The 25,131-nt window shown below is 38.2% G+C and overlaps 2 protein-coding genes across 16 annotated transcripts in view; one reads left to right on the forward strand and one right to left on the reverse strand.

Moving 5' to 3' along the window:
* Positions 1 to 747: 747 nt before the first annotated feature.
* On the reverse strand, positions 748 to 4,878 carry GTF2H5 (general transcription factor IIH subunit 5). Of its 2 annotated transcripts, none has more exons than XM_049800433.1 (3): positions 4,796 to 4,878; positions 4,248 to 4,366; positions 748 to 1,153 (listed from the first exon to the last, which is right to left on the reverse strand). In XM_049800433.1, the coding sequence occupies exons 1-3, from the start codon at positions 4,868 to 4,870 to the stop codon at positions 973 to 975; spliced, it is 375 nt and encodes a 124-aa protein (XP_049656390.1). In that variant the 5' UTR covers positions 4,871 to 4,878; the 3' UTR covers positions 748 to 972. The 2 variants fall into 2 exon arrangements, with proteins under 2 accessions (XP_049656390.1, XP_049656391.1); XM_049800434.1 differs by lacking the exon at positions 4,796 to 4,878 and adding an exon at positions 4,543 to 4,743.
* A 17-nt stretch (positions 4,879 to 4,895) lies between these two features.
* Positions 4,896 to 25,131, forward strand: part of SERAC1 (serine active site containing 1) — a 28,402-nt gene continuing 8,166 nt past the window's right edge. For 7 of the 14 annotated variants that reach the window (XR_007506031.1, XR_007506034.1, XR_007506032.1 and 4 more), the window contains exons 1-13: positions 4,896 to 4,990; positions 8,102 to 8,193; positions 9,570 to 9,606; positions 9,901 to 10,052; positions 10,372 to 10,461; positions 11,403 to 11,534; positions 13,580 to 13,701; positions 15,194 to 15,322; positions 16,710 to 16,823; positions 18,456 to 18,618; positions 21,454 to 21,604; positions 22,431 to 22,572; positions 23,390 to 23,490. Coding sequence is in view for 11 of the 14 variants with exons in the window: in XM_049800403.1 (XP_049656360.1) it covers positions 8,103 to 8,193; positions 9,570 to 9,606; positions 9,901 to 10,052; positions 10,372 to 10,461; positions 11,403 to 11,534; positions 13,580 to 13,701; positions 15,194 to 15,322; positions 16,710 to 16,823; positions 18,456 to 18,618; positions 21,454 to 21,604; positions 22,431 to 22,572; positions 23,390 to 23,490 (1,424 nt within the window). In the remaining 3 variants the exon portion in view is untranslated. Of the gene's footprint in view, positions 4,991 to 5,065; positions 5,389 to 7,131; positions 7,228 to 8,099; positions 8,194 to 8,770; positions 8,886 to 9,523; positions 9,607 to 9,900; positions 10,053 to 10,371; positions 10,462 to 11,402; positions 11,535 to 13,579; positions 13,702 to 15,193; positions 15,323 to 16,709; positions 16,824 to 18,455; positions 18,619 to 21,453; positions 21,605 to 22,430; positions 22,573 to 23,389; positions 23,491 to 25,131 lie in introns of those variants that run through there. The other 7 variants (XM_049800406.1, XM_049800407.1, XM_049800408.1 and 4 more) reach the window with 7 other exon arrangements.

Below are 25,131 nucleotides of genomic sequence, written 5' to 3' on the forward strand. Positions count from 1 at the left end.
TTCTTCACAGGTAGAGCAACTAAGTCTTTATTTCCCCTTCCTGATCACATGGGTTATTGTGACTAGGTATTACCTTCAGTGGAAAAATACAATCAATTGTATCTAAATGACTGGTCTCCCATTTATGTTACCCCTTTAATTTGGTATTGTTGATATGCAAGTAATCAATTTACAGTTAAAATGGAATGATCTGGGATAATGGATTTTGTCATCCTCATCCCCTCACATCCCCACTTCCCCTCCAAACACCTAGATTCCCACCACCACTCCCCAAACCCAGAACAACACAAAACAAAGGATAGCCTCGGTAAAAGTAGGCAAGTAGTATGGAGCATTTGTAAAATGTTTGAAAAAAACCACAAAACCAGAACCAAAACCAAAAAAACTCAAGAACAACTAAACACACACACACACCACACGCCCCCCCCCCCCCCCCCGCCAAACCTCACACCAACTTTCATTTTGGTGTACAAAACCTATTAAGTTAAAACAGTATCTGACCATGCCATCAACTTATGGAGATGTTCCATCAAGCACAGATCATACTTTAACAGACACTCTTTATATTCTGTCAGTCACACTATAACCAGATTTAATCAATTCCACAGGAATGTAACATGTCAGAGGAGTTCATATAGCATTCCAAAACAGAAACACTACTCTAATTTTTGAGTCATAACACCTTACAAGATAAAAATTCTAAAGAAAAAACAGAGAGCATGCATCAAAAATTCTCTAGGCAAGTCCTCAAGTGTATCATTTGAAGGATTTTAATAAAGATACCATAATCTTTCAAAATGAGAAATAAAATCCAATTCAAGAGTATTTTGCCTATGAAAATGATCCATTTTCTAGAGTAGCCACTTCCATGTAGAACTTACTAACCACAGTGTATCTATTAAAACAGTAACAACCCAAGCTATTGAAATACACTATTCCAAAACTCGCAGTAATCTTATTTCTCTAGTCTTTTTACTTCTGAGTAATAGGAAAAGAGTTCTGGTCCATTAACTCGCCCACTCTCTCCTGGAGGAAGTTAACCAACTCGGCTAATACAAAGACATGAGTTTCATCCAGGTCTTGTATGATGAACTTCTTTCCCAATGCATTTGACTCATCCAAGTAGAGCAGAAACTGCTTCATTGCTGGGTCACTGTAAAGACAAACACACATCAGATCCCACCTCACTGTAATGAGATACAGTTAAAAACAAATAAAAACCCCACTGTTTGAAGACACTCCTAAAGTTCTTTGGGAAATTAATATTAATTTCAAGAGCTGCTCACAATTTAAACAAACTTTATGTAGCTGTGCTGGTTTTGGGAAATTGGAGCTGTAAGTTCAGGACCATCTGTGCAAGCAGCTGTGTGGTGCTTAGTTCCCAGCTGGGGTTAAACCACAACAGAAGCTTTTGAAAAAGTTGTTTCTTTCACAATAGTAATTGCTTGTATTACTTTAGAGATAAAAATAAACTGATAATGAAGTCTAATGAGAAGAACTAGCTGCTTGATTAGCAGAGAAGTGCGCCTATGCTGCTGTTAAAGTAGCTTTAACAAAAAATAAGGCAAGTTTGAGCTTAGATTTCTATCTTCAGCAATAGCACCATAGAAACAGGTTTTCTTAAAGCACATTTTTGTTTGAGGGTAACCAAAACCCAGAACATAGATTTCGCTCAAAGTATTATAGCACGGAGAAAAAGCGGTCATGTATTAATTGTACATTTATAACACGGTAACTGAACAGTCTCTTCTTTTTCATGATGTCACCTTCTAAGTTAAATTTAAGTGTTTAAAAGAAAACATTTTGGAAGTATGGAAATTACAGGTAACTGAAACAGTTGCATTATACTAAGCAGCTAGATAAAGTGGCTTAAAAATATAAGCTCTTTGATCCACTGAAATTTTGAAGAATTCAGACAGTATTATTCTGATACTAGTTTTTATAAAACAGGAAAAACATGCTTTTTTGTAAAACTTAGTATTTGATTGCAACAACTGGTGAAGAATATGTGCAAGAAATACAGGAAATTGGAATCGGGTAGCTCAGGACACTTTCAAAATTATGAACACAATTGTTTTCACAACATAGTAAGTCTTACAAAGAATTCTTAATAACATAGTAAGTCTTAAAAGAACCCCTTGGTTAATCTTCTCTCTTTTAAATGCAGTATGAGGACTAATTTTCCCTTACCTAAACATATATATGGTGCAAAGACATGCACTATGAGACCAAACCCTTCCCCTGCCCCTTAACCAGCAACTCAAAAAACAACCTTTAATATTAGCCTCAAACCTGCAGAAGCATGACTAGAGTAAGATGAGTTTTCAAAGTACAAAGTGATTTTGAGGAAAGGAGAATGGGAATGTCTGGAAGCTGTATCTTCTTTAGAAGAGCCATTATTTATGCACTCTGGTATGTAAGAACAGAAACAAAACAGAAACATAAGAATTGAGAAAAATCAGATACCAGAAATATGTTGTTCCCAGCATCCTTCCACATCCCCCTTTGGACTGGTCCAGGGAGGTTCATTTTTTGCTTGTTTCATTCAGTTGTACTTCAGTGACTCACAGTAGTAGTACTAGATGGCATAGCTTTTGTCCTAGCTGGTATGACCAGCCTTTATGATGTCAGGCAGTACCCACAGACTGGTTTTCACACAATCAACGTACAGAACTGTAACCAGTGCCAGTAGATATATGCCAAAGCAGAAACATTGATCACTTTATAGTACTTGAAGATTATAATCCTTGATATTGTGTCTTCAGAAAAGTTTAGCTATTTATTGGAAGAATATAGATAAGAAAGACCTGCACGGCATTTCACTATTTTATTTGCATGATTTACACATTCAGAAGTGTATTTTTTTTCCACTCCCTATCCATTTGGTATCTTAAACATCCTCAGAAAACTGGGTTGTAAAAAACTTGTATCTGAAGTGTAAACAAGAGGACAGGTTTATAGTAATTCTGCATCTTCTTCTAGGATGGAATTTTGTGCCCAATCATAGGCTACCCTTATGCAAAGGTGGGGAGAAAAACAAAACCAAATCACCAAGAGCTAGCAAAACCAACTCAAAGGTCAGTTTCCCACAGAGCTGTTGAAAACATCTGATGGCATAACAAATGCTGTAGATTTGTTATCAGAGAGAAAATTCCCTTCCCTTCCAGGGAGAATGATTAAGTTCCATGCTAATACTAAGTGGGATGTGGCCACAGAGCTGAATAAAAACACAAGGATCTTTAGGTATGTGTAAAATAAATACATAAGGTGCAAAATAAAATATTTTGCTAACTGCTTGAGATTTTAGAACTTCTTGTCTTGTCAGTCAACAGTTCTACTCTGGGCATTATCACAGTCAGCTGCAGGCACATAATTTCTTGTGCTTCAGGTACTAGCAGGGAGCCAAATCTGAGAAGACAGGCTTTTTGTTATAGCAGAGTTTAGGCTCTGAACTGCTCACACATAGCCATTAGACATCCAGACATCCAGCTGGCTAGCATCCAGCCAGCTCAGAAGTTAGCTGCTGCAAGATCACAGCTATATGCAGGCACATCGCAGAGGTTGAAGGTTCTTCTGCTTTTGTGTAGTTATAATCTGTTAATATGTTTACAATCTAAGTGTACAACAGAAATTTTATATGTCATATAATGCTATGCAATGACCCCACAAATCTTGACTGATGCTTCTTTTTACTTTGGAGGTAACCAGTTATCTGATTCTTAGTCTAGAGACTTCAGATTGTATGAAAACATGTTTACTGCACATACATCAAAAGCTTACTTTTACAAACTACAAGCATACTCCTTTCAAGTATGATCTACAAACAGAGCCACATGTCAACCTTGAACAGAATTTAGGCTGGGACTGATAAAAAAAAACAGGAAAGAAAAGATGAAGGATTATCTGACCTCCCTCTAGAATCAGTAAAGATACACATTGCTCACAAACAACAACAAACCCCATTATTTGTAAGTAATATAAAGAACAAGAGGGAACATCTAATGGCTAAGCATAAGTGGAAAACAATATCTTGAAAAGAAAAGTTAGTTTGGAATTAGGATTACCTACGACTGCCTCTTTCCTTCTTCCCCAAAGGCCATACTTTCCTCTTGTCTGCTTGTTCAGCATCATCCCTCCTCGCAACAATTTTTTTTTTTTGTCTAGACTCTTAAGTTACTTAGAATATTACCAGCTCTAAAGAAATAAGTACTTTGACACAATGAGAAGCAATAAGCGCTGTTACTAACCATTCAATCAGAACACCTTTCAGGACATTCACCATCTTCTCAGTTCTCTCACAAACACTGACAGGAAGAGGTGACAAGAACAACTCTTGCTTTGGGTTACACACGTAAACAGAGGAAATCTGAAAGAAAAAGAAGCAACGCCTTGGTTGAACTCATCGACCCTTCAAGACAGCTCACCTCCCTCGGACCAGCAGCGCTATTAGGCCGAGAGGCCGGGGGCTTGGAGAGAGGCACGCCGGGCCGGGGCAGCAGGGCCCGCTCAGCTGTGGCACTGAGCTGTAAAACCCGAAGTTACCTCCCCTCGCCCCTGAGTGCAGTCCAGGCACCTCTGCCCCCCGCCAGCCCCGCCGAGCTCCTCCAGCGGCTGCGGCCGACTACCGGCCCTTCTGCCGGCGGAGACGAGCCGCGGCCTTGCGAAAGGCGGCCTGGGCGGAGGGAGACGAGCCCCAACGCGCCGCTGGGACGGCCAGGGACGTTGAACGGGCGGGGCGACTCCCGACCGGCAGGTCCCGCCGCTCCCAGGAGCTCCGGTCCCACCCGCCCTTCACCTCGGCCGCTACCGCCGACCGCTTCCCTGACGACGGAGTTACCGCACCCGCCGCCGGCCGCTGTGCCATACGCATGCGCGACCTCCCCCTCTCCCGCCTCCGCTTCCGGCATCGCCTCCGGATTGGCCGGGCTACCTGCAGCGTGCTGGCGTCACGGGAGCGCGTAGGCGCCGGTGCCGGGAGGAGAGGCGGAAGGTAGCGGCGGCGTTTGCCTGGGGGCGGGGGGGGGGCTCGGTAATGGCGGCCGGCCGGCGGGCGGGGTCGGGCTCTAGGGCGGGATACGGGGGATCTCAGCCCCGCCGTCACCGCCTGCCGAGGCGGCGTGCTTGTTTACCTCACAGGAATTGCGGTGTGTTTTCCCGGTTTGATATTTATTATCGCTTTAATGATCTCGGCCTCTAAGTCCCTCCCGGCTCCGGGAGCCTGCAGCGGTGAGGGCTCCTGCGCCGCCTCTCGGCGCCCCGGCCCCGGCCCGCCGAGCGGCATGGCCCCGCCCGGGCGCGGGGAGACCCCGGGGCAGCCCTCGCTTGTGAAAAACCTCCAGAAATTAGTGGTGCTTTAGGCTTTACCCGCTCCGTGTGAGCGCCGAAAAGGTAACAAATGGTTTTTTCCCCTTTGGAAAGAGGCACAGAGTTATCCCCGCTTTGCTCCTTGGCCTTTGGATGTTGCATTGCCTGAAATTGTATTTTTTTTTCAAATGTGCCCTAGCTGCAAGGCAGCAGTGTTCCTGCCCCACGCTGGGGCAATGACAGAAACGTTGGCACGATGTAGCCTCATCGGCGTGGGCCGGTGCAGGAGTTTGTTGCAGACTGCAGAGCTCCCTGAACCAGCTGTGAAACGGTGCAAACCCGTCCTTTTGCATTATATTTAGGTATACCTAAGCATGTTTGCTCTCAGACCTGAACAGAGGTTCCTGGCAACAAAGAAATGGTACTTGCTTTGGCCTCTTGGGTTTGCAGGTGCATGTTTTGAATTCAGGGAATTGTGGCACCTGCTGTCACTGAACTACATGTTTATTGCAGTTACACACTGTGGCTGGGTAGAAGAATAAATATGACTACCGTGGTTCTGTGAATAAAGATAGTAAATGTACTGCCATAAATTAGACAGAGTGTTTGGAGGAGGGGGAGGTGTCTCCAGAGGACTGATTGTTAATGTCTTTAAAGTGTTTCATAGTGTTGTGTACTCTGTTGAAGTGAATGGATAAACACAATACTGAAACGACAGAAGCCAAAAAGTTGTCTGCTGTGATTGTGGCAGTGCTGGGGTAATGCTGATGTTTTTCCAAAATCTCCAAAACACAAGCAAGAGAGAAGGAAAAATCAAAACTTTGGGGGAAACAGGAAAAGAGGAAGGCATCTTAACGGAAGGAAAGAAAGAAAAAAGTCTCCTTGTTTTGAGAAATTGGATGCTGACATAAAAAGCAATACAAGCTTTTTTTTTTTTTTTTTTTATGATCTGTAGAGATTGCCTTCAGTTCAAGGAGAATATCAGGGGCTCCCATATTTCAAGATCAGATTTACTGATAAAGATCTACACACCTGACATTTTATCATTTTGAGTTAATTGTCATTGTGGTGATATAGACTTAATTTGACATTTAATAAGGACGTCTATATTTCCAACATAATAGTTTGATAAATATATGAGAAAGAGTGGTGTCGTTTAAAATCCGTTTAAACAGACTAACTCGGTGTTTCAGTCAGTGTAGAATGTATCAATGCAGACACTAGATCATAAAAGATGAATTTCGTGTTACTTCTGCAAAAACATTTGTTTGTTTTGTGGTTGCTATAAATGTTTGATACTCTTTCTGGATTTTGGCATAATTCTTGTACTAGAAATACTTCATGTTCTGTCTACTAAGACTTGAGATCAAGTCTTTGGCAGAAGTAACACGCAGAACTTTGTTGTTGTGGGTTGCCAAAGCCAATTTGTTTATTTTCCTAACTTAGGTAAGTTTTTCTTATATAAATCAAATGTAAAGACAGTAAATTTTTCTAGTACATAAAACAGTAAATATATGTGAGTGGTAGAAACAGGAATTGGTGCTTTTGCCTGGCCTAAATTGCCTTGGTTTTCAGTGCTTGACTAATGTAACTGTATTTTCTTTGAACCTCATTGTGCAGAGGTTAAGATACGGCCTTGATCAGTGGCCTAAAGAGCATGGCTTCTTTATGGTCCCTCCTGAATAGTCTCACTTGTTCAAAGAGGCAAGGTAATATCTAGAATGTGTAAGGAAGTCGCAGCATGTTTGTCTTAACTCATCTTCCTACCTGTAAAATCAGGAAAGTTCATGCCTTGCATCATAGATAGGTCAGAAGAGTAAATCGTTTCATATTTCTGAAGAACTTGGATACTACTTTCATGGAGACAATTACTGTCAAGAAGATTCATGCTCGCACGGGATTGCTTGTACATTCAGAACTTTAGTAATTCTAAGATACTTTATATGTGTTTGTGACTGGAAAAAAAATTCTAGTTTGATGTCAGCATTCAGTGAATACAGTGCAATTAGTCTGACAGTATTCTGTGTCTTCATAACATTGAATGCTAAGGTCTTAATTTTAGAAAAGGTTCTCTTCTTCATGGCTATGGCTAGGTTTTCATTCTTTCACATGTGTAAGAATTTTTCTAGAATGAGATGCGTCCCCTATGTTTTACCTGTAAGCATGGCCGATGAGTTTCATGAGCTTATGGAGTCAGAGCATTTTAGAACCATTACTTATTTTTTTAGCTGTAGAGTTTTTATGTTCTTAAAGTATTAGATGGATTTGCCCTTTAAAGGCAAAAAATGTAGTAGTTAGTTCTTGGAGCCTTGTTAGTCAAAATTAAAGACTTGCTAACACAATCAATTGTGAACTTTAAAATCAGTTGGTTACTGAGTTGTATTAAAGCCTGTGTCATATTGAGTAATGTCTTGATGGAGATATGACCATATGTGGTATTTAAGGCAGAGTTACTAAGAAGTAGGAAAGGAGACTTGCAAGCAGAGAAATTAATTGGAGATACATACTCACTAAAATCAACAGTAACACAATTGTATGAAAAACTGCTTTAAACTTTACTTGTAATTGAAATGCAGCCTATTAAATTGAGGAGTTTATAGACTTCTTTAATTAGAGCACTTTATATGGAGTACAATGACACAAATATGGTTTATTGTGACCTTTGCTGTAAATCATGACCTTTGCTATCATGACCTTTGCTGTAAAAAGACAGGAAAAAACTGCTATAGGTTTTCTGCTGTGATTCTCAAATCAATCATTACTTTTTCTTTTCTTTTTTTTTTCTTTTAATACGCAGAATGTCAGTGGCTGCTTACTGTATATTTTGCTATAGACAAATAGGAACCTCTGGTCCAGCCACAAAAACACACCTACCCTGGAAGGATATCAGTAAGTATAGTTCTATATGTATTGATCTGAGGTGTTAATAGAAAGGAAAAATCTGTGTTGGTATGATGCCATGTATAATTAAATGATACTAAACATCTAAATCCCTGAATACTTTGTGATTAAAAGCTTTTATTTGCCTAAAGTGGATGTCTGCTTCTGACCTTGCTTTGCATGGTGATATGTATAATGACACCAGCAGATTATCTGGGATTAGAACATGAGATGAGGGTGCCCCCCCCACCCCAATGCAATCTCTATCTTAAACTGTCTTGAACTCCATTTTGTATCTGATTTTTTTTGTAACCTCTAGAGCCATGAAACAACATCCATAAACCGTGAATAAAGTTTGAATACAGTATGTTTCTGTTGTTTCTTCCTCCTTTACTGATATTAGTTCTGCAGTCTTTCCTGCATAGTCCCTGCTTTCTTTGGTGCCTTCAGAATTGTAAGAATTGTCATTCTATATGGAAGTTTATTTTTGAGCATTAAAAGATAGGATATTTCTGCTCTACAGGAAGCATTGCAATTTTTTGGCCTTTTCAACCTTCTCTGCCAGTTATTTCTTCAACAGGCGTAGCTGCCTGTTGTCTGCACGCAAAATTCTTATGGTCTCGCAAAGACAGAACCTGGTGGCAGTGGTTGTGGGGCAAATCTCCCAATTCATGCTGAGGAAAAGAAATTATTCATGATAGGTGAGATGTGTTTCATTGGGTTTGCTGCTACTGGTAATAATAGAGTTTCTCCGTATTGAGATCCTTACATCCAGATAATCAGCTCAACTTTGTCCACGCAAAATAGCTCAAATTTGACAGGGTCATTAGACTTAAAGGGAAATTGTTGCAAGTGGCATGCGTTTATTCAGCTGTTTGCTTTATAAATTAGATTCAATGGAATCATTTAAAAAACATATATTTTCTTAGGGATACTGTGCAGGACTTTTCAAGGAACATGCGTACTCCTGTATGTATTAATATACATTGAAGAAATATCCACACCATGTAAGAAAAAGTTAAATCCTTGTAATCTAGAGTTCCAAATGAATGCTAGTGGTACAGGCAGAGAAAGTTTACTGTTGATTCCTGCAGCTGAGCGATGAATTTAATTAATAGGTAGCAATACTCAAAAGTAAATAGCACTGGCAGGATACATGTTGTATCATCTTGCTTAGGAGAGCAGGAAATTCTGATCAGGTAATGTTTTCTCCATTTGTAAATTTAGGTAATGATTTCCTGAAAGCCAGAGAGCAATAGAAGATGTTTAAAAAAGCTTACTCTTAATGGCTGACATTCTTACTGTCTCATAATCAAATGCTAACTGTGTTTATATTGAGGTGATGCACACAACTTTGTTTGACATGAATTTTTCATCTTTTAAAGGAAAAATTGCAAAAGTAACTGGATCGCTTATACTAGGGTAAGTTGTAACTGACAAGCATATATGTAACTTATGTATACAGTTAAAACTTCAATTCATGTATCTTTCAAAAAATGTGACAGTACTAGGAGACCTTTAGACATGGTAGGATATAGTTTTGAAGCATATTTTCTGATAGTTGTTACTTCTAGTATTTTAAAGTCTTTTCTCTACTTTGCTCAATTAAAATAATCTGCAGACTATTATATATTCAGTAAAATCTGGATTATTTATACTAAAGTGATTGTTATTGTATTTTTGCTATAATATTTTTAAATTAATATTCATGTGCAGTTTTCTTTTATCTAGAGGGTTTGTATTCATTACGTATGAAGTCCTGTCCTTAAAGAAGTTACTGCAAATTGATACTCAAGCTATACATCAAGAAAAACTTAAATCCTATGTATACATACGTACAACTTCTGTAAATCCAAGTGACTATCAAGGTAAGATGCATAATTGTTTGGGTTCTAAAAATAGAGTTTTATGAAAATAGAATGTTTCTAGAAGTCACCCTTATGTAAGGAAAGTTATGTTTCCTGAGATCTGTTACAATATTCTTCACAATGTCACCAAATTTATTTTAAGCTGGTGGCTGTTTTTTTAAGATCGTTCTATGTGTACAGTTCTTTATGTATGAGAGAATTCTCTACGTATATGTCCATATGTGTATGTGTGTGTATATTTTTTTATATATATATATATGAAAAATAATGTGAGAGAACTGTCTTTCAGACTTCTAGTAATCTAAAAATACTCTTGTAGGGATCACATACCATGCCAGAAAAGAAATCCATAAAGCAGTGAGGAAAATTCTAGAAACAGAAGCTAAAATTTTCCGGAGACCTTTTAATGGTAGGTAGTGAAGGCATGGCTTTATCTGTGATTATTATTTTTGAATAGTAAAATATAAGCCTTTGAGAAAGTAAAAAAATTTTCCTTACAAACTTAATGTGTTCTTTTGTGTTTGAAACAATGGTAATGTTACTTATAATTTTCTGTATTAAGATAGAATATTAGTATATTTTCTATGTGTTAAAAACAGTCCTTTTCTTAATGTAAATGAAAGTGACGGTTGAGAAGAGATTTGAGTTTTTGGTGGGGGTTTTTTTCCTGTTTCAAAAGAAATTTGAAGCTTAAGATACCAGGTTAATATTTGATACCAGTTTTGTGTACAAAAGGCATTTGGGAAATGAGATGCTCTCAAAATTTCATTTTAGGCAAGTATGTTATGCTCTCCACAGAACTGCCAGTATTAACTGAAAGCAGCACACTCTTTTTGTAACAGTGTGTCACTGCTTTTTAGAGTAATTTAAAATAAGAATTTCAATTCATATAAGAAACTGTGCTCCTGAGGCATACTATCTATTCTCATTTAACTGTCTGTTAAATGATTATAACAATATGTACCTCCACTGCCATGCTATGAAATTAATTGTTCAAGGTCAGAGCCGCAAGATTTGCTAATTGTTTCTAGCTCCTGCTGGAAGCTGGCAATTCTGACTGGTAAGTGCCAGCCAGGGGGTTGTGTGTGTAATGTATATACGAAATATCAACTTGCTGCCACTAAAATGAATCAAACCCATCCTATTAATTTAAGGAACAGCATTTTACTGATGTCATCCTGGCATTGTGTATTGCACTAATTTAATATTAAAACATTGCACTCTAAATTATTGTTAACAACTAATATTCAAATATTAAAAGAAACAGATCTTTTTACTCAACAAATAGAAGTGTGACTGTTAAAATGCTCATTAATAATAACTTCGGTTTTATTTGTTTCCTGGTAAAAGAACAATTCAGTACATTTGATGGAGAAGATCATGAATGTGCCTTATGGCTTCTCTTAAAGAGAAGTCAGTCAGAAGACAAAGAAGTCCGACTGCAGGCTGTACAAGACCTGGCAAACAATAGTCACTGGCATGGTAATGTATGCTGATGTAGCCTAATTCATCCCAGAAATGCAACAAAGTCTCAGTTAGCTGTTCCAAGTCTGCTGCCAACCTGAAAAAAAGCTAGTAGCTGCAAGAAGTGTAAATACATTCTGTAATTTGGTCTAAAATGGGTGGGGGGGGGTTATTTATATTTCAAGCAATTGTGCTTTCTTAATACCCTGATACAGGGTTTGTGTCTGCAGTGCGTGTCTCTGTTTCCCCACCAGAGAATTGCAACCACTGCTGTGGTGTGGGAGAGCAGTTCATGTTCATTGGTTCCTTGGTTTTTGTGTTGGGACTACTAACACAGTCACAAGTTCTGGTAGTGATTTTTATAAGGCTCTGTAGGAGTGAGTTTAAGGCCATGGTTAAGTTAATAAAAATTGATTAGGAGCTGATAGGTAGTAATAGCAAGGTAGTAATGACAAACTAGAGGTAGAGGACTTGTATGTGCAAGCATTATTTGTGAGCCATTTTCCATCCTAGCTGTTATTTGGTAGTAATAAGTTCTCCTTGTTGCTCTAGCAGCAAATATCGTTGAAACCCCAAGTAAAGGCGGTGTGTGTGTATATGTGTGTCCTCCTCCCCCATTCATCACTTGTCCATGTGAACTAGGTGACACCCTGATCTTGACTCTCATTATTCTGGTATCTAGTCTGTTGAGGACCTTTCGCTCTTCCAGTGCAATTCTGTGCCATGGGATTTATCTTGTTTCAGATTGCCTCTTTAAAATTCTAATTAATTTCCCCAAGCAATTTACATCAAAAAGCTGCGTTTGAAAATATTTGAAACCTAGGATGTACCAAAATTGAAGCTTTGTGTACTAATTTAATATAACTGTCTTGTGTTTGTAGGAGAATACTATCTGTTAGCAGGTGATCTCAGGTTCTCAGTGCAAAAGAGGGCCAGTACTTGGGAATCTAGTTGCTTTTTGTTATCTCCTTTTCTCTGTAGTGCTCATTGCTGTAGTACTTGGATGTTTCACAAATAGTAATTATTCTTGCCAACTACCTCATGAGGGAAGCAGGCTTTTTTTTTAACCTGCTATTCCAAAACTGAGTCCAAGAAAGGTTAAGACTGAAAGTATGTGCTGACTTTTTACAGCTAGGACCAAATTGTTCAGCATACCTGTTACTGTAAATACAGTATTTCGCTTGTCCTAAGCACAGCTTCAGTGACTTCAATTTGCAGCTGTAAGTGATCTGCACTAAAGAAAAAATATGGCCAATCTGTGACTGTGAAAAGTATATTTTAAATGGCTTGTCAGTTTTGTTCTAGAATTGCGTAACAGTAACAAGGATAGAAACAATTTTTTGTAGAAGAAAGTATTGATCCACTTTAAGGTTTGTTGGGTTTTTTTCCTTCAGTTTGCCACTTAATTTCAGAGCATAATTTTAAATTTCTCCAGCTATAAAGTAGGTAGGTTTTGGAAAGGAATAGTAGTTACTGTTTAAATCTGGTTTCCCTTCAGTAAGGTAACTGAAACTCTCTTGTATCTTCAGTAAGAAAGGGCTGTTTAAAACTGTACTGTGGTGCTATCCTGCCTTTTCTAAGTTAACAATTTTATTGCCTTTTGTATCAGTTAACATTAGGTGTCTATGTATTTGCAGCATTTGGATTTAAGGCTCCAGTTTTTAATGCTGTATGCAGAAAAAAGTATGCAAGATGCTTTTCAAATTTTAACTCAAGCCCACGGTATTAAGCTTGGGTCTGTAGTCCTTGTATTCCTTTCACAGTGGCAACACTGAACATTTGGTTTTGCTTGTGTTCAACTTGTATCTGAGGACCTTTATCAAACTGGTCTATAATGAACAATTAGTGCCCAGGCGTATTTCAGCTCAGTATAATGCTGGTCTAACATCTGCAATTTTTATCTTTTGGAATTTGTGGTTACAAAATCAGAGCTTATTTAAGTAGATTGCAGAGGTGGCTGTTTTTTCAAGTATATTTACAAAGTAGATAAGAAACTACATTTAAAACCAAATGAAATATTTAAGGTTAGTTTTAACCCTAACACTGAAGTTCTTGTACTACAGATTATCAGTATGGTACAGTTGCCCAAACCTGTGATCAAAGGACTGCTATAGGTTTGGCTCGATCCAAAGATATCGACCTTCGCTTTTTCCTGCCTCCACCACCATTGCCAAAAATAAAGAATGTAAGTAAATGAAAAGTAGGTATTCAATGATTTTTGCTTGGTTGTTTGTTTTTAGTGCTTTTGTTGTTGGTAACTCTACTAAAGTGGAGTTCTTCTAAAGTAACTAACAGGTAGTAAAATTAAGACCAAAATACAAAACTGTAATACAGTGATATACCGCTGGGGTATATCTGCATTAGTGAATGGCATGACGGAAAGAAATAAGGATGGGAGTGTTGATCAATTATTTTTCTTGGACTGTATGTCCACATTACATATTTATCAGTGAAGTTTGAGTCAGTTACCAGTCTGATACAGACACTGCATGTCCGTACCTAATAGGCAATGCGAAGCAGTCTTATATTAAGTCATCCTCGATTGCCTTGTTGATACTGACAGAATCCTACACATAGGGAGCACTCCTGGAGACCTTTGCATCCTCACTGCTAGTGTAGTGCTCTGCTGTAGGCCCACCTCTTTATTGCCAGCTTTTGTGTACCAACAAATCTGTATTGGATAGGTTTGGCCCTGGTTTGTTTTTATGTTAATTTGTAAGTGTGTGTGTGTATATATATATATATGATGGTTTGAGCAGTCATGTCATCATGTCAGCTTCTTCAATAAACAGAATTGGCACACAAAGGATAATATAAGAGGTCTTTTGTAATGCTAGTAGAATGAATGCTGGCAGAAGTCCCTGTCAGAGAATACCTGTATATATTAACCAACAAAACTCTGAAAACCAGCATTGATTGGTTCTCAGTTTTTGCTTTCTTATCTTTGTAACATTACATGACACTGAATCTGTACCTGTCAGTCCTGAAGAACTAGGTTATACTAGTATATGGTTGTGTATATGCTTTATTTTTACAGCAGTATGATTGCTAGGTGATTGAAGATAAGAGTTCCTAATCTGCTGCTTAGGAAGTTGAAACAAATAATTGTGTCAGCAAGTGTTGCTCTGCACATCAGATATGTCTCTATCTCTGATTGTGGCAAGGACTAGAATAACTACAAGTTCCGTGACTGTGGGCAAATAAAATTACTTTGAATCTATTTTCCTGTCATCTACCATGGATTATTAAATTGACATCTATATGAATATTTTGAAGATAAAAGATTAAAAGAAATGTCTGTATTTTTTACTACTAATTTTTATGTTCATTTTAATGGAGCAGCTCCAAAATTACTGTGTAGTTAGGGGTGAACTTTTAAGTTTCCTGTGCTGAGAGAAACTGTGTTTTTTCTTCTGCCCTTCAGACCTATTAGAATAAGGCCACCAAAGTATGAAGTTTAGAGCTTGCTTTTCATCACTTAGTGGTTTTAGAATTATCAGTTTCCAAAGTCTTTACAGGTGTAACTATTAAACCGAAGTTGCATTGCACTCAAGTGCAGGGTTTGTATTTTATGGCCTTATTAATATGGCAGATTCCATTATTTCAGATCTTTCTTTTCTCTGTTTTGCTTCATGCTTTGAACAGAACTAAAAGCTATTTGTGCTTATTTCTTACAGGATTATCCCATAGAAGATGAACTTCGCTTGTTGTTAGTATCTTTACCTCAGACTGGTCTTGATCCATGTGTCCAGTACTTCACGTCTCTTGCTTTACGTGAAAGTAGTCAGACTCTGGCTGCACAAAGGGTGAGTTGCCACCTGCAGAATAGAGCTATATGGGTTCTTTGTTCCTGCAGAGCTCAAAGATACAAATCTATTTATGTATTTTTGAGCATTATAAGAGGAAGAGAAATACAGAGACTTTGTGAGCTTACAGCATAAGTAAAATCTCTTCTACATATAGTCAGTCTGCCTGAAAGCTTGTTTATCTTTCCCAGCTGTACTAGTTGGTCTAGTGAAAGATTATATCTTTACTTACAAGCCTTCTCTTAAAGCAGATATTTCAATGTTTTGTCCAGAACATTTCCTTCCCCTTGCAGTGCTCATAAAATGATTTTTCACATTTTGTCTTACCGTTGTTTGAGTGTTCTTTTACTGCTAAGATGATTAAACCTCTGTTAAGTCTTACTAGCAAACTGGTAAATTGTTAGCACACCTTAAATAGTAAACTCTGTCACCTGAAAATGCATCCCTATAACAGGTCACTGTTGCCAAAACCAGAATTGGAAGAGCCAAGTGGTCTGTTTGTGGACTTGGAAACTAGGAGTTCTTCAATTCTGTCCAACAACTTCCTAAGTGGCTTTAGGAACATCATTTAAAGTGCTGTAATTGCTTAAAAATAATAATTGTAATGCCAGTGCCATCCACTATCTCTTGTGCATTTTATTTTTTTCTGTAAAAGTGATGACTTTTTTAATGGGTGATTATTATTTTTTGTAAGATGCTATAATAAAAATGACTGTCATATTTTAATAATGATGCTAGTCAGGCTTTGTTTAGAGATTCAGAGTGCAATAAATCTTTATTTCCTATGACACAGTTACGTGTAATATTTTTACACTATCTCTCCTTTATTGCTTTCACAGCCAGAGCTCTTGCTGCAAAGGGAGCTTTGGTAAGATACCACACATGGAGGCATTTTGATAATCATGCTGTTCTAGAAAACTGGTTTTTATGAGGTTATGCTGGTCTTCCTACTATGTAATTGAGAGAGACTGGTCTTCAGATGCTGTGCTATGTGTTTAAGACCTTTTTTCCTCCTCTTCTTATTTTTGCAGCTGTGGAAATCTAGATGCAGTCTGATTCTTGCTTTTTTATGCTTAAGCAAATGATCTTAAAAGATAACATTCATTAACAAGATAAAAATCCTCCATTTTCCCCCTTTATTGTATGGTTTGAAGTTAATAGACTATGGAGACTACTGACTGAAGATCTAGTTAATATTTTCAGTTAAAAATAGTAGATATTTTTACAGTGTACTGTTGTGTAATTCGTACATCTTGAAAAGTGCATGCATGCTGTGCACTCTTTATAGCAATTTCTGTAGATCATTACACACTTAATGTTCTAGTTTAGAAATACTTTATGTAGCCATTTGGAATGTGGTATAATTTTTAACTGATTCTCATTTCAGGGAGGCTTGTGGTGTTTTGGAGGAAATGGACTTCCATATTGTGAGACGTTGAGTAAAATCCCTTCAGAGACAGTGGAACTCTTTTGCTTGCAAGCTTTAGTGCAGCATTCTAAGGTAATTTTTCCTTTCAACTATAACTGAAAAGCTATATTTATAAACATTCCTTTCTAATGCTCTCTCATATATGGGGAAGGAGTTGCTATTTCCTTGTCTCCTACCCCTCACCCCTTCTGTAAGGATGTTCTGACAACTAAGGCTGGTGTGAATTGGAAGGCAGCATAACAAACTCATTTTTTCTCATGGGAATTGTATGTAAATTGTGTTATTGTTTCTAATTAGCCCATATAAGTTCCCCTGTAGTATACCTGTATGTATTTTTCAGGAAGTAAAAGGGCAGCTCTGATACAGAAAAGCAGGAGAGAATGCCTGAAGTCTGGATGCCTTTTCTGTATAGGGCTACCTCCCACTGACACCCAAAGTCATTGGAGATTGATATAATGAGGAAACACTTAGTGTTTCCATTCTACAGCTTCTGAGTAAGCGAGATGCTAATGATGCGAAATTCTCAGTGCAGAGTATGCGTGTATTTGTGCTGGTGTACCTCAGCTCAGAAAGCTTACAAGCAGTCTCTTCTTACAGCTCTTAATGTAACTCTAGTGCCAGGTTTCCAGAAAGCAAAGTAGCTTCATGAATTCACTCTAATCAGAAGCCGGAAAGGAATGCAAACCTTGGCTATTCACAAAGGCCCTCTTTCAAGGGTCACTGCCTTTGGGCAGGATATTGCACAGCATGCAGCTAACAGTGCATCTTCACAGGACCAGTCTGTTCTTTGCAGACACAGATGAAAAGTATGGAAGACTGTGTAACAGTGATTTGTCTTGTTTCCTATTGCTGCACTCTTCTGTGTGCACTTAATTGCTCAGAAGCCAAGCACACTGAGCAACAGTGTTGAGAATGCCAAATTGTTATTGGTAGTAGGGATGGATAAAGTGCACTTTGCCAGTATTCCTTTCATGTCTTCCATATACATAGAAATTCTGACTTAGTCTAGAATTTTTTATATTCCAGGTTTTCAGTTTAAACAAGTTGTGACTGTACTCATTCCAAATGTGTGTCTGTTGAAAGCCACAGACTTGAGGACCCTAACTACCACACATTTTTAAGCACTGTAGACAACACGTTCAAGTCATAAGCATTTGGCCAATATCAGTAGTTGACACTACAACTAATTAGTGCTTATTCATCTGCTTGGACTAGAATCTGTTGTTGCCCTTAAGATCAGTAATGATAGCAGTACTATTTGGAATGTAGAAATGCCTTTGCATTTCAAAGAGAAGGGATTATAATGATTGCATTTTAGGTGGTAAACAAGATGACAAGTAGCTCTGGTTGAGATAGTGCTTTAAAATTGCAGACAGTTGTCCTGTTCAGACTCTTGAACTTTAGCTGAAATTTGATCACGCCAAGTGGAGAGCAATCTCATCTCCCTCAGTTGCGGAGGAGAGTAGAGTGATGGTACTCAGCATCTTCGGGGTTGTCAATCCATAGAAATCATGCATTTAGCATATTAAAATATTTACTTCCTTTTCAACTATGGCATAATAAATTCTAGATTAATAAGGATTTCTGTATAGTAAGGGCTCTGCATTATATCAGCTCCTTAAAATTCCCTGCTTTGTGAATTAACAGCATCTCAAAGAACCTTTTGCAGAACATCTACTTATTGTATTTACTGTATAATGCTAGGTTTCTTCTCATTGTGATAAAATTGAAGCTAAAGGAGGCCTTCAGCTACTACAGAGGATATACCAGCTACGTAAAGATTCAGCAAAAATACAAAGGAATATAATTCGCATTATTGGAAATATGGCTTTGGATGAACGTCTTCATTCGTCCATAGTACGTGCAGGTAAGAGGAAAGCAAATACAAGCAGTCTGAATGTCAGATTTCTATTCTAAAATTTTCAGATGATTTGGTGCTTCTGTAAATTGCAAAGGACCATGGTAGTGGTGTCAGTTTTATATTTGGGGGGTGGGGAGGTGTTGTTGGGGTTTTTTAATAAAAAAAAAATACAGACAGTTTAGATGGTGTTGATTAAAGGCTCCTGTATGCCATCTAGCTAATATATGTCAGTGCTACAGAGGCGTTCTAAGTCTGATGGATGGTGAAAATTTGGACTTGGTTGATGTTCAGTTCACATTAATGGCAAAAATTTTTTTACTTTCCTACTCTTACAGATCATCTACCTTGCAGATTTAATTTTTTAAATATTTTTTTTTATTTACTGTGTTTTAGTCTTGTAAAAGAACAGACCAGCTAGCAGTCCTTACCTTTTGGAACAAAGTGAAACATGCATTCCTGCCCTCCCTTGTTTCATGTTATGCTAGTAACTTCTGCTAAGCTTTGGTCTGATGCCTCTTTTTTAATACCCCTAAATATCACAATGAAAGTTATGTATCAAGTAAATAATTCCCAATGTTTTATTAGGAAAGAAAAAATAGAAAATATCCATATGCTGTTGTATATGTCCAAGCTGCTGTCTGCCTCTTAAACACAGTGTGCATTTTTTAATCTCCCTGTTGCAAAAAGGAGAATTAGCAAAGGCACAGGAAAAGACTGTGAGTAAGGGTGATTAAAAATTTGGAATGGCTGTTGTATAAAGAACAAATAACTAGACTGAGACACTTAGTATGGAAAAAGCAACTGAAGGATTTATAAAAACCTCACTGGCGTAGAGAAGGCAGAGAGGGAATGGTCATCTGCTGTTTCTTGTAATGCAAGACCAAAGGTTCTTGTACATGAAATTATCAAGAGGCAGAACAAATAAATGTATATTTTTCTTCCACACAGTGCATGACCAAACTAAAACTGGCCACAAAACATTGTGATTGTTGAAGATTTATAAAGCTTCAAAAAGTGATTAGACAAATTCATGGAAAGAAAAATCTATAAAGCTCTACACACAGAAGCCAAGCTGCTTGCAGAAAACTGAGAGGGTGTAGTGGAGAATCAGCACTATATACTTGCCCTTTTATTGCTCTATGTTTTTATTGTTCCACAACTGCCATTACTGCTCGCTTTTGGAGAAAGACAGCTAGAGTACAAAGGCCATTGGTCTGAGCTCTAGCATCATCTTACATTCTTACAATAACTGCTAAAACCATATGTGTAGAGGAAGAGATTGTAACAGAAGAGTCAGCAGCTCCCAGGGGCAGAGCTGTCAGTACAAATGGAATTTCAGACAGTGATTGGACTCCAGAGATGAGCAGTTGGATACTGCTGGTCAAGAGCTGATAAGACTTCTCTTTTATTGCTGGATGGCGCATAAGAAGAACCTCTAAGGTTCTTTTGCTTTGCAAAAACTGCTGGCACAGGAAGAGGAAGAAAAGCAGTGATGCACTGTGTAGTAGCTGTAATGGGACATCTGGAGACAGAAGTGTTCTGAACACTATTTTGACTATTAATCTTGGCTCATTTAAGAGAAATGCAAAACCAGAGTCCTTGCTAGTTTTAATCAGACTGGCTTGGCAGTCTTTCATTGTATTTGGGGAACTGAAAATAGATTTTAGATAGTGTTCCTCTTAAGAGGAACTTGCATGGTGGTCAACATATATTCAGGTTGGAAGTGTAATTTAAATACATAATTCTTTAAAAAAAAAAAAATTACAGTTCTCAAAGGTACTTGTATTAAAAAAACCCTCACATGTTAATTCATTCTTTTCCTCAGTCCACAGTGAACTAACTATCTTGAATTAGCAACTTACAGGCTATACTAGTAGCAACATGTTGTACATGATTTTGAAATAATGCTCATGCAGTAAATTGCTGCTTCTTTTTCAAATCAGCCTCGCCCATTTGAAAATCTCTCTTCAAAGTCTTCCCAGGTTTTATTTATGAACTTGACTTTAATGTAATTGTGATTTATAGGCCACTCTTGCTAGCAGCAACAAGATTTATCAGGATTTTAAAGAAGTGTGTGTGTGTGTGTGTGTGTGTGTGTGTGTGTATGTGTGTGCATAAAAGATATTCCTTGCATTTCTCAGTAGTCTATAAACATCCCCATCCATGTCTAAGAAACTATATATTACACCCTAGGTAAGGTATTATAAAGTGTCTGTTTTTTCTTGAAGTAGCTATGACTTAAAATTTTATTCAGGATTGTATCAAAGATTTCCTTCATTAATTCTCTTGTTTCTTACGTATAAATAGTATACTGTTTTTAGAATAGCAGGGACATTTTAATTCCTTAAATAGTTTTTCACACACTGGACTTTAAAATTAGAAATGGTTGTACTCTCACAGCAAGCATCAATTTTTCCACCTGCCATTACTCCTGTGGGTTGTTTTCTATGTCTGTCTTATGCTTTAAGCTTCATTTTCTCCCTGGGACATTTTTCTTGCCTCTTACCTGCAAAAGGAGACTTCAGATCTGTTCTCTCTCTGACAACTGCACTGACCTGCTAATACACTTTCTTTTTCCTCTGAGAGGGGGATCTCCTTCAGATCATAAGCTGCACAGTAGTAAAATACATTGCCTCTGTGGTGCTCTGGATTTTTTAATTTTGGAGGTTCCACTTACCTACCATTGGCTTTCCTGTGGTAAAGAGAGTGGATTGAAATAATTTACCATTCTTAAGTTTTAACATCTATTTTCACAAGTATAGTTTGAAGGATGTTTCTGAATTCTTTTGTTTGGATGATGTTTCTAATTAGTTAACCTGCTACTTTATTTTTTCAATGTAGGTTGGGTTTCTGTACTTGCTGAAGTAATGAAATCCCCACATGTCATTCAGTCTTCTCATGCATCCAGAGCTTTGGCTAATCTAGACAGGGACACAGTGAAAGAAAAGTATCCAGACGGTGTTTATGTTTTACATCCACAATATCGTAGCAGGTAAAGCAGAAGGAGATACTGTACATGTTGTACTTTGAGTTACTTGTTATACTGTTCAGTTACAAAACTTTGTAAGAGTTGATGTCAGAGTGCTGCTGTACTGATGTCACCTGCTCCTCCTGTTCTTTGGTGAGTTGAGAGGACTGAATTTAGGTTCTCAAATAGGAGAGCAACAGAAGTGGATGGAGCAGTCAATAACCATGAAAGGAGTATTATTGTACTACAATGGAGAAATCCAAACACAAGGCATGAGATGAATTACTGCTTTGCACGCATTGCAACCAATTAACCTTTGCATTGGCTGTCTTGGGATACAGTGCCTTGCAATTATTCTGCTGGCAGCAGTACCTGTTGGCCTAAGATGCAGTAAATATACAGATTTAGCTTCTTTTAGTAGTGATCGTGTATCTGGGACTGAAGCAGTCTCCAATGTGGTTATGTCACTTAGTAGCAACTATTCCCTGGCTCATTGGTGTTAGTCAGGTTACAATGAAGATCTAATTTGATGATAAAGCTGGAACTACTGAACTGCATTAACAGTAGCTGGAGAGAATGGTGTTTTTCATTATAGAAAAATATGACTTGTGAGGTGGGTACTTTCCATACCTCTTTTTATATCTCTCTTTCGTGGGTGGATCCCTGTTTTTCGTCTTGATCCGAGTAGCCTCTTTGAAACATCATGAAATGTTGTCCAGAAGATAAGAAATCACATAAAGTATTAAAAATAGCATTTTGGCATCCTTTAGGTTAAAAGTTCTGTGTAAACTCAATTTGCGAAAAGAATATGTACCGTGCATCTCTTAAAAATTCCTATTTTTTGTATCAGTCAGCCCATCAGAGCAGACATCCTTTTTGTTCATGGTCTTTTGGGGGCAGCATTTAAAACCTGGCGACAGCAAGACATTGACCAGCGTTTGGATAAAAAGGCTTCAGAAGGGGAAGAGGACTATAGCCAGTGCTGGCCAAAGGTAAAAAGACAATAACATTTTCACTTGTGGGTGCTGTTTTCTCATTAATGAGAGCTGTTCAGAGTATCTAGAACTACACTGTCCTGGCAGTTGTCTTTTTTGAATCAAATGACTTGTAAACTGTAAGTAGCACTTTCCAAGTTCTTGATATATTTTTGTTAGCAAGCTGAAATTTTGAACAGATTATTCTTGCAAAGGAAAATCCCTGCTAAATTTAATGCTTGCAACATTATTCTCCTGCTAGTGAAAGAGGCAGCAATGGCTGCTGCTTTTCCTCATGCTTTTTTTTTTTTTTTTTTTTTTTTTTTTTTTTTTTTTAATGGAATGTTATTGCTGAGAAAAAGATACATAAAACTACCTTTTAAATTAAGTACCTTTTCTTACATAGGTGTCTGAGTACCTAAATTTTTGCAGATTGCTACTTGAATATTGTTGGTAAATAAGTAATTACTGCTTCAAGCAACTCATACTGGTATAACCACCAAAGTATCTCTGTAAAACTTAAACTGATCAGTTCCGTTGGTGATCTTGGTAATTCTTGTTTCACCCAGGAGAGGGAGCCAGGAACGCACGAGTTAGTAATCCATCTCCATCCTTAGCCTACTTCGTGGCTGGGGAACAACCTGGAGTTTGCCAGCATGTAATAAAAGAATAATAGTCTAGGTGCAAGATGTATCTGGGGATTAACTGAAGAGCAAAAATCTTGCTTGATATTGTCCCCATAGTAACATCTTTGCTCCATTGCTGATAAATTGCTTGCAAGAGTTTAAGTACTTCAATTGTAAGTTCCTTTTGGTCTTGCTTTGCTTTAATTTAGACGTGGCTGGCTTCAGACTGTCCTGCCCTTCGAATCATATCTGTGGAATATGACACCCATTTGAGTGACTGGAAAGCAAAATGTCCTGTTGAGGCTCACAGGTAACAAATACAGTGTCTGCACTTAGGAGGGGGGCCAGGAGGGAGACCTCTAAACTGATCATTGAGATCACCTAGTTTGAAACAGAGAATTTAACTTTTCCTGTTGCATTTGAAAATTGTTCAGAAAAACAGTAGGTACAGTCATGGTATGCTTGAGGTTTTTAGCCTCATAAGTAATTATTTGTGGCAACTTTCTAAATTCTTACAGTCTGTTCTGCTTCATGTTTAGGGGAGACACTAAATTATGCTATTAGTTGACATAAATATAACATCAATTTTATATCTTAAGGGGAATGTGTCTTAAACTTAATTACCCAATAATTCTTCATAAGCACAGCAAAAAAATCACTGGACTGTGACTTTATACTCATGATAAAATGAAGGATTTAATTTTCATAGAATCATAGAATTAAGATCATTGAGTCCAACCATTAACCTAACACTGCCAAGTCCACCACTACACCATGTCCCTAAGCGCCACATCTATACGTCTTCTAAATGCCTCCAGGGATGGTGCCCAACCACTTCCCTGGGCAGCTTGTTCCAAAGTTTGACAACCCTTTCGGTGAAGAAATTTTTCCTAATATCTGATCTAAACCTCCCCTGGCGCAACTTGAGGCCATTTCCTCTCATCCTATCACTTGATACTTGGGAGAGGAGACTGACTCCCACCTCGGTACAACCTTTTTTCAGGTAGTTGTAGGGAGCAATAAGGTCTCCCCTGAGACTCCTTTTCTCCAGACTAAACAGCCCCAGTTCCCTCAGCTGCTCCTCATAAGACTTGTGCTCCAGGCCCCTCACCAACTTGGTTGCCCTTCTCTGGACACGCTCCAGCACCTCCATGTCTTTCCTGTAGTGAGGGGCCCAAAACTGAACACAGTACTCGAGGTGCGGCCTCACCAGTGCCGAGTAAAGGGGAACAATCACCTCCCTGCTCCTGCTGGCCACACTATTTCTGATACAAAGATAGTTTTATTCAAGTGCTAATTCCTGGAAAAAAGATTCATATAAGTCTGATAGATAAAATACAGCAACTGTACCTGGTTTGGTCAGATAGTGTAATTGCCATTGTCAAAGGAATTGTGTTTTTACTGACCATGAAGTAGGCACATCAGAGAAAAGTGCTACCTCCAAACATATTCCTTCTAAAAATTAAAAATACTTTGAGCCTGTAAAGGTTATTTGGCTTGAATGGATTTTAGGCTTGTGTCATGGTTTAACCCCAGCCAGCAGCTAAGCGGCACATAGCTGCTCACTCACTCCCCCCCACCCAGTGGGATGGGGGAGACAATCGGGGGGGGAAAAAAGTAAAACTCGTGGGTTGAGATAAAGACAGTTTAAGAGGACAGAAAGGAAGAAAATAATAATGATGATGATAATAGTAATAATAATAATAATACAATAATAATAAAAGAATTGGAATATACAAAACAAGTGATGCGCAATGCAATTGCTCACCACCTGCCGACCAATGCCCAGTTAATTCCTGAGCAACAATCCCCCCCTCCAAGGCCAATTCCCCCAGTTTATATACTGGGCATGACATCACATGGTATGGAATATTCCCTTGGCCAGTTTGGGTCAGCTGCCCTGGCTGTGTCCCCTCCCAACTTCTTGTGCCCCTCCAGCCTACTTGCTGGC

Source organism: Accipiter gentilis, chromosome 5, assembly GCF_929443795.1.
Source record: "Accipiter gentilis chromosome 5, bAccGen1.1, whole genome shotgun sequence".
Classification (NCBI taxonomy): domain Eukaryota; kingdom Metazoa; phylum Chordata; class Aves; order Accipitriformes; family Accipitridae; genus Astur; species Astur gentilis.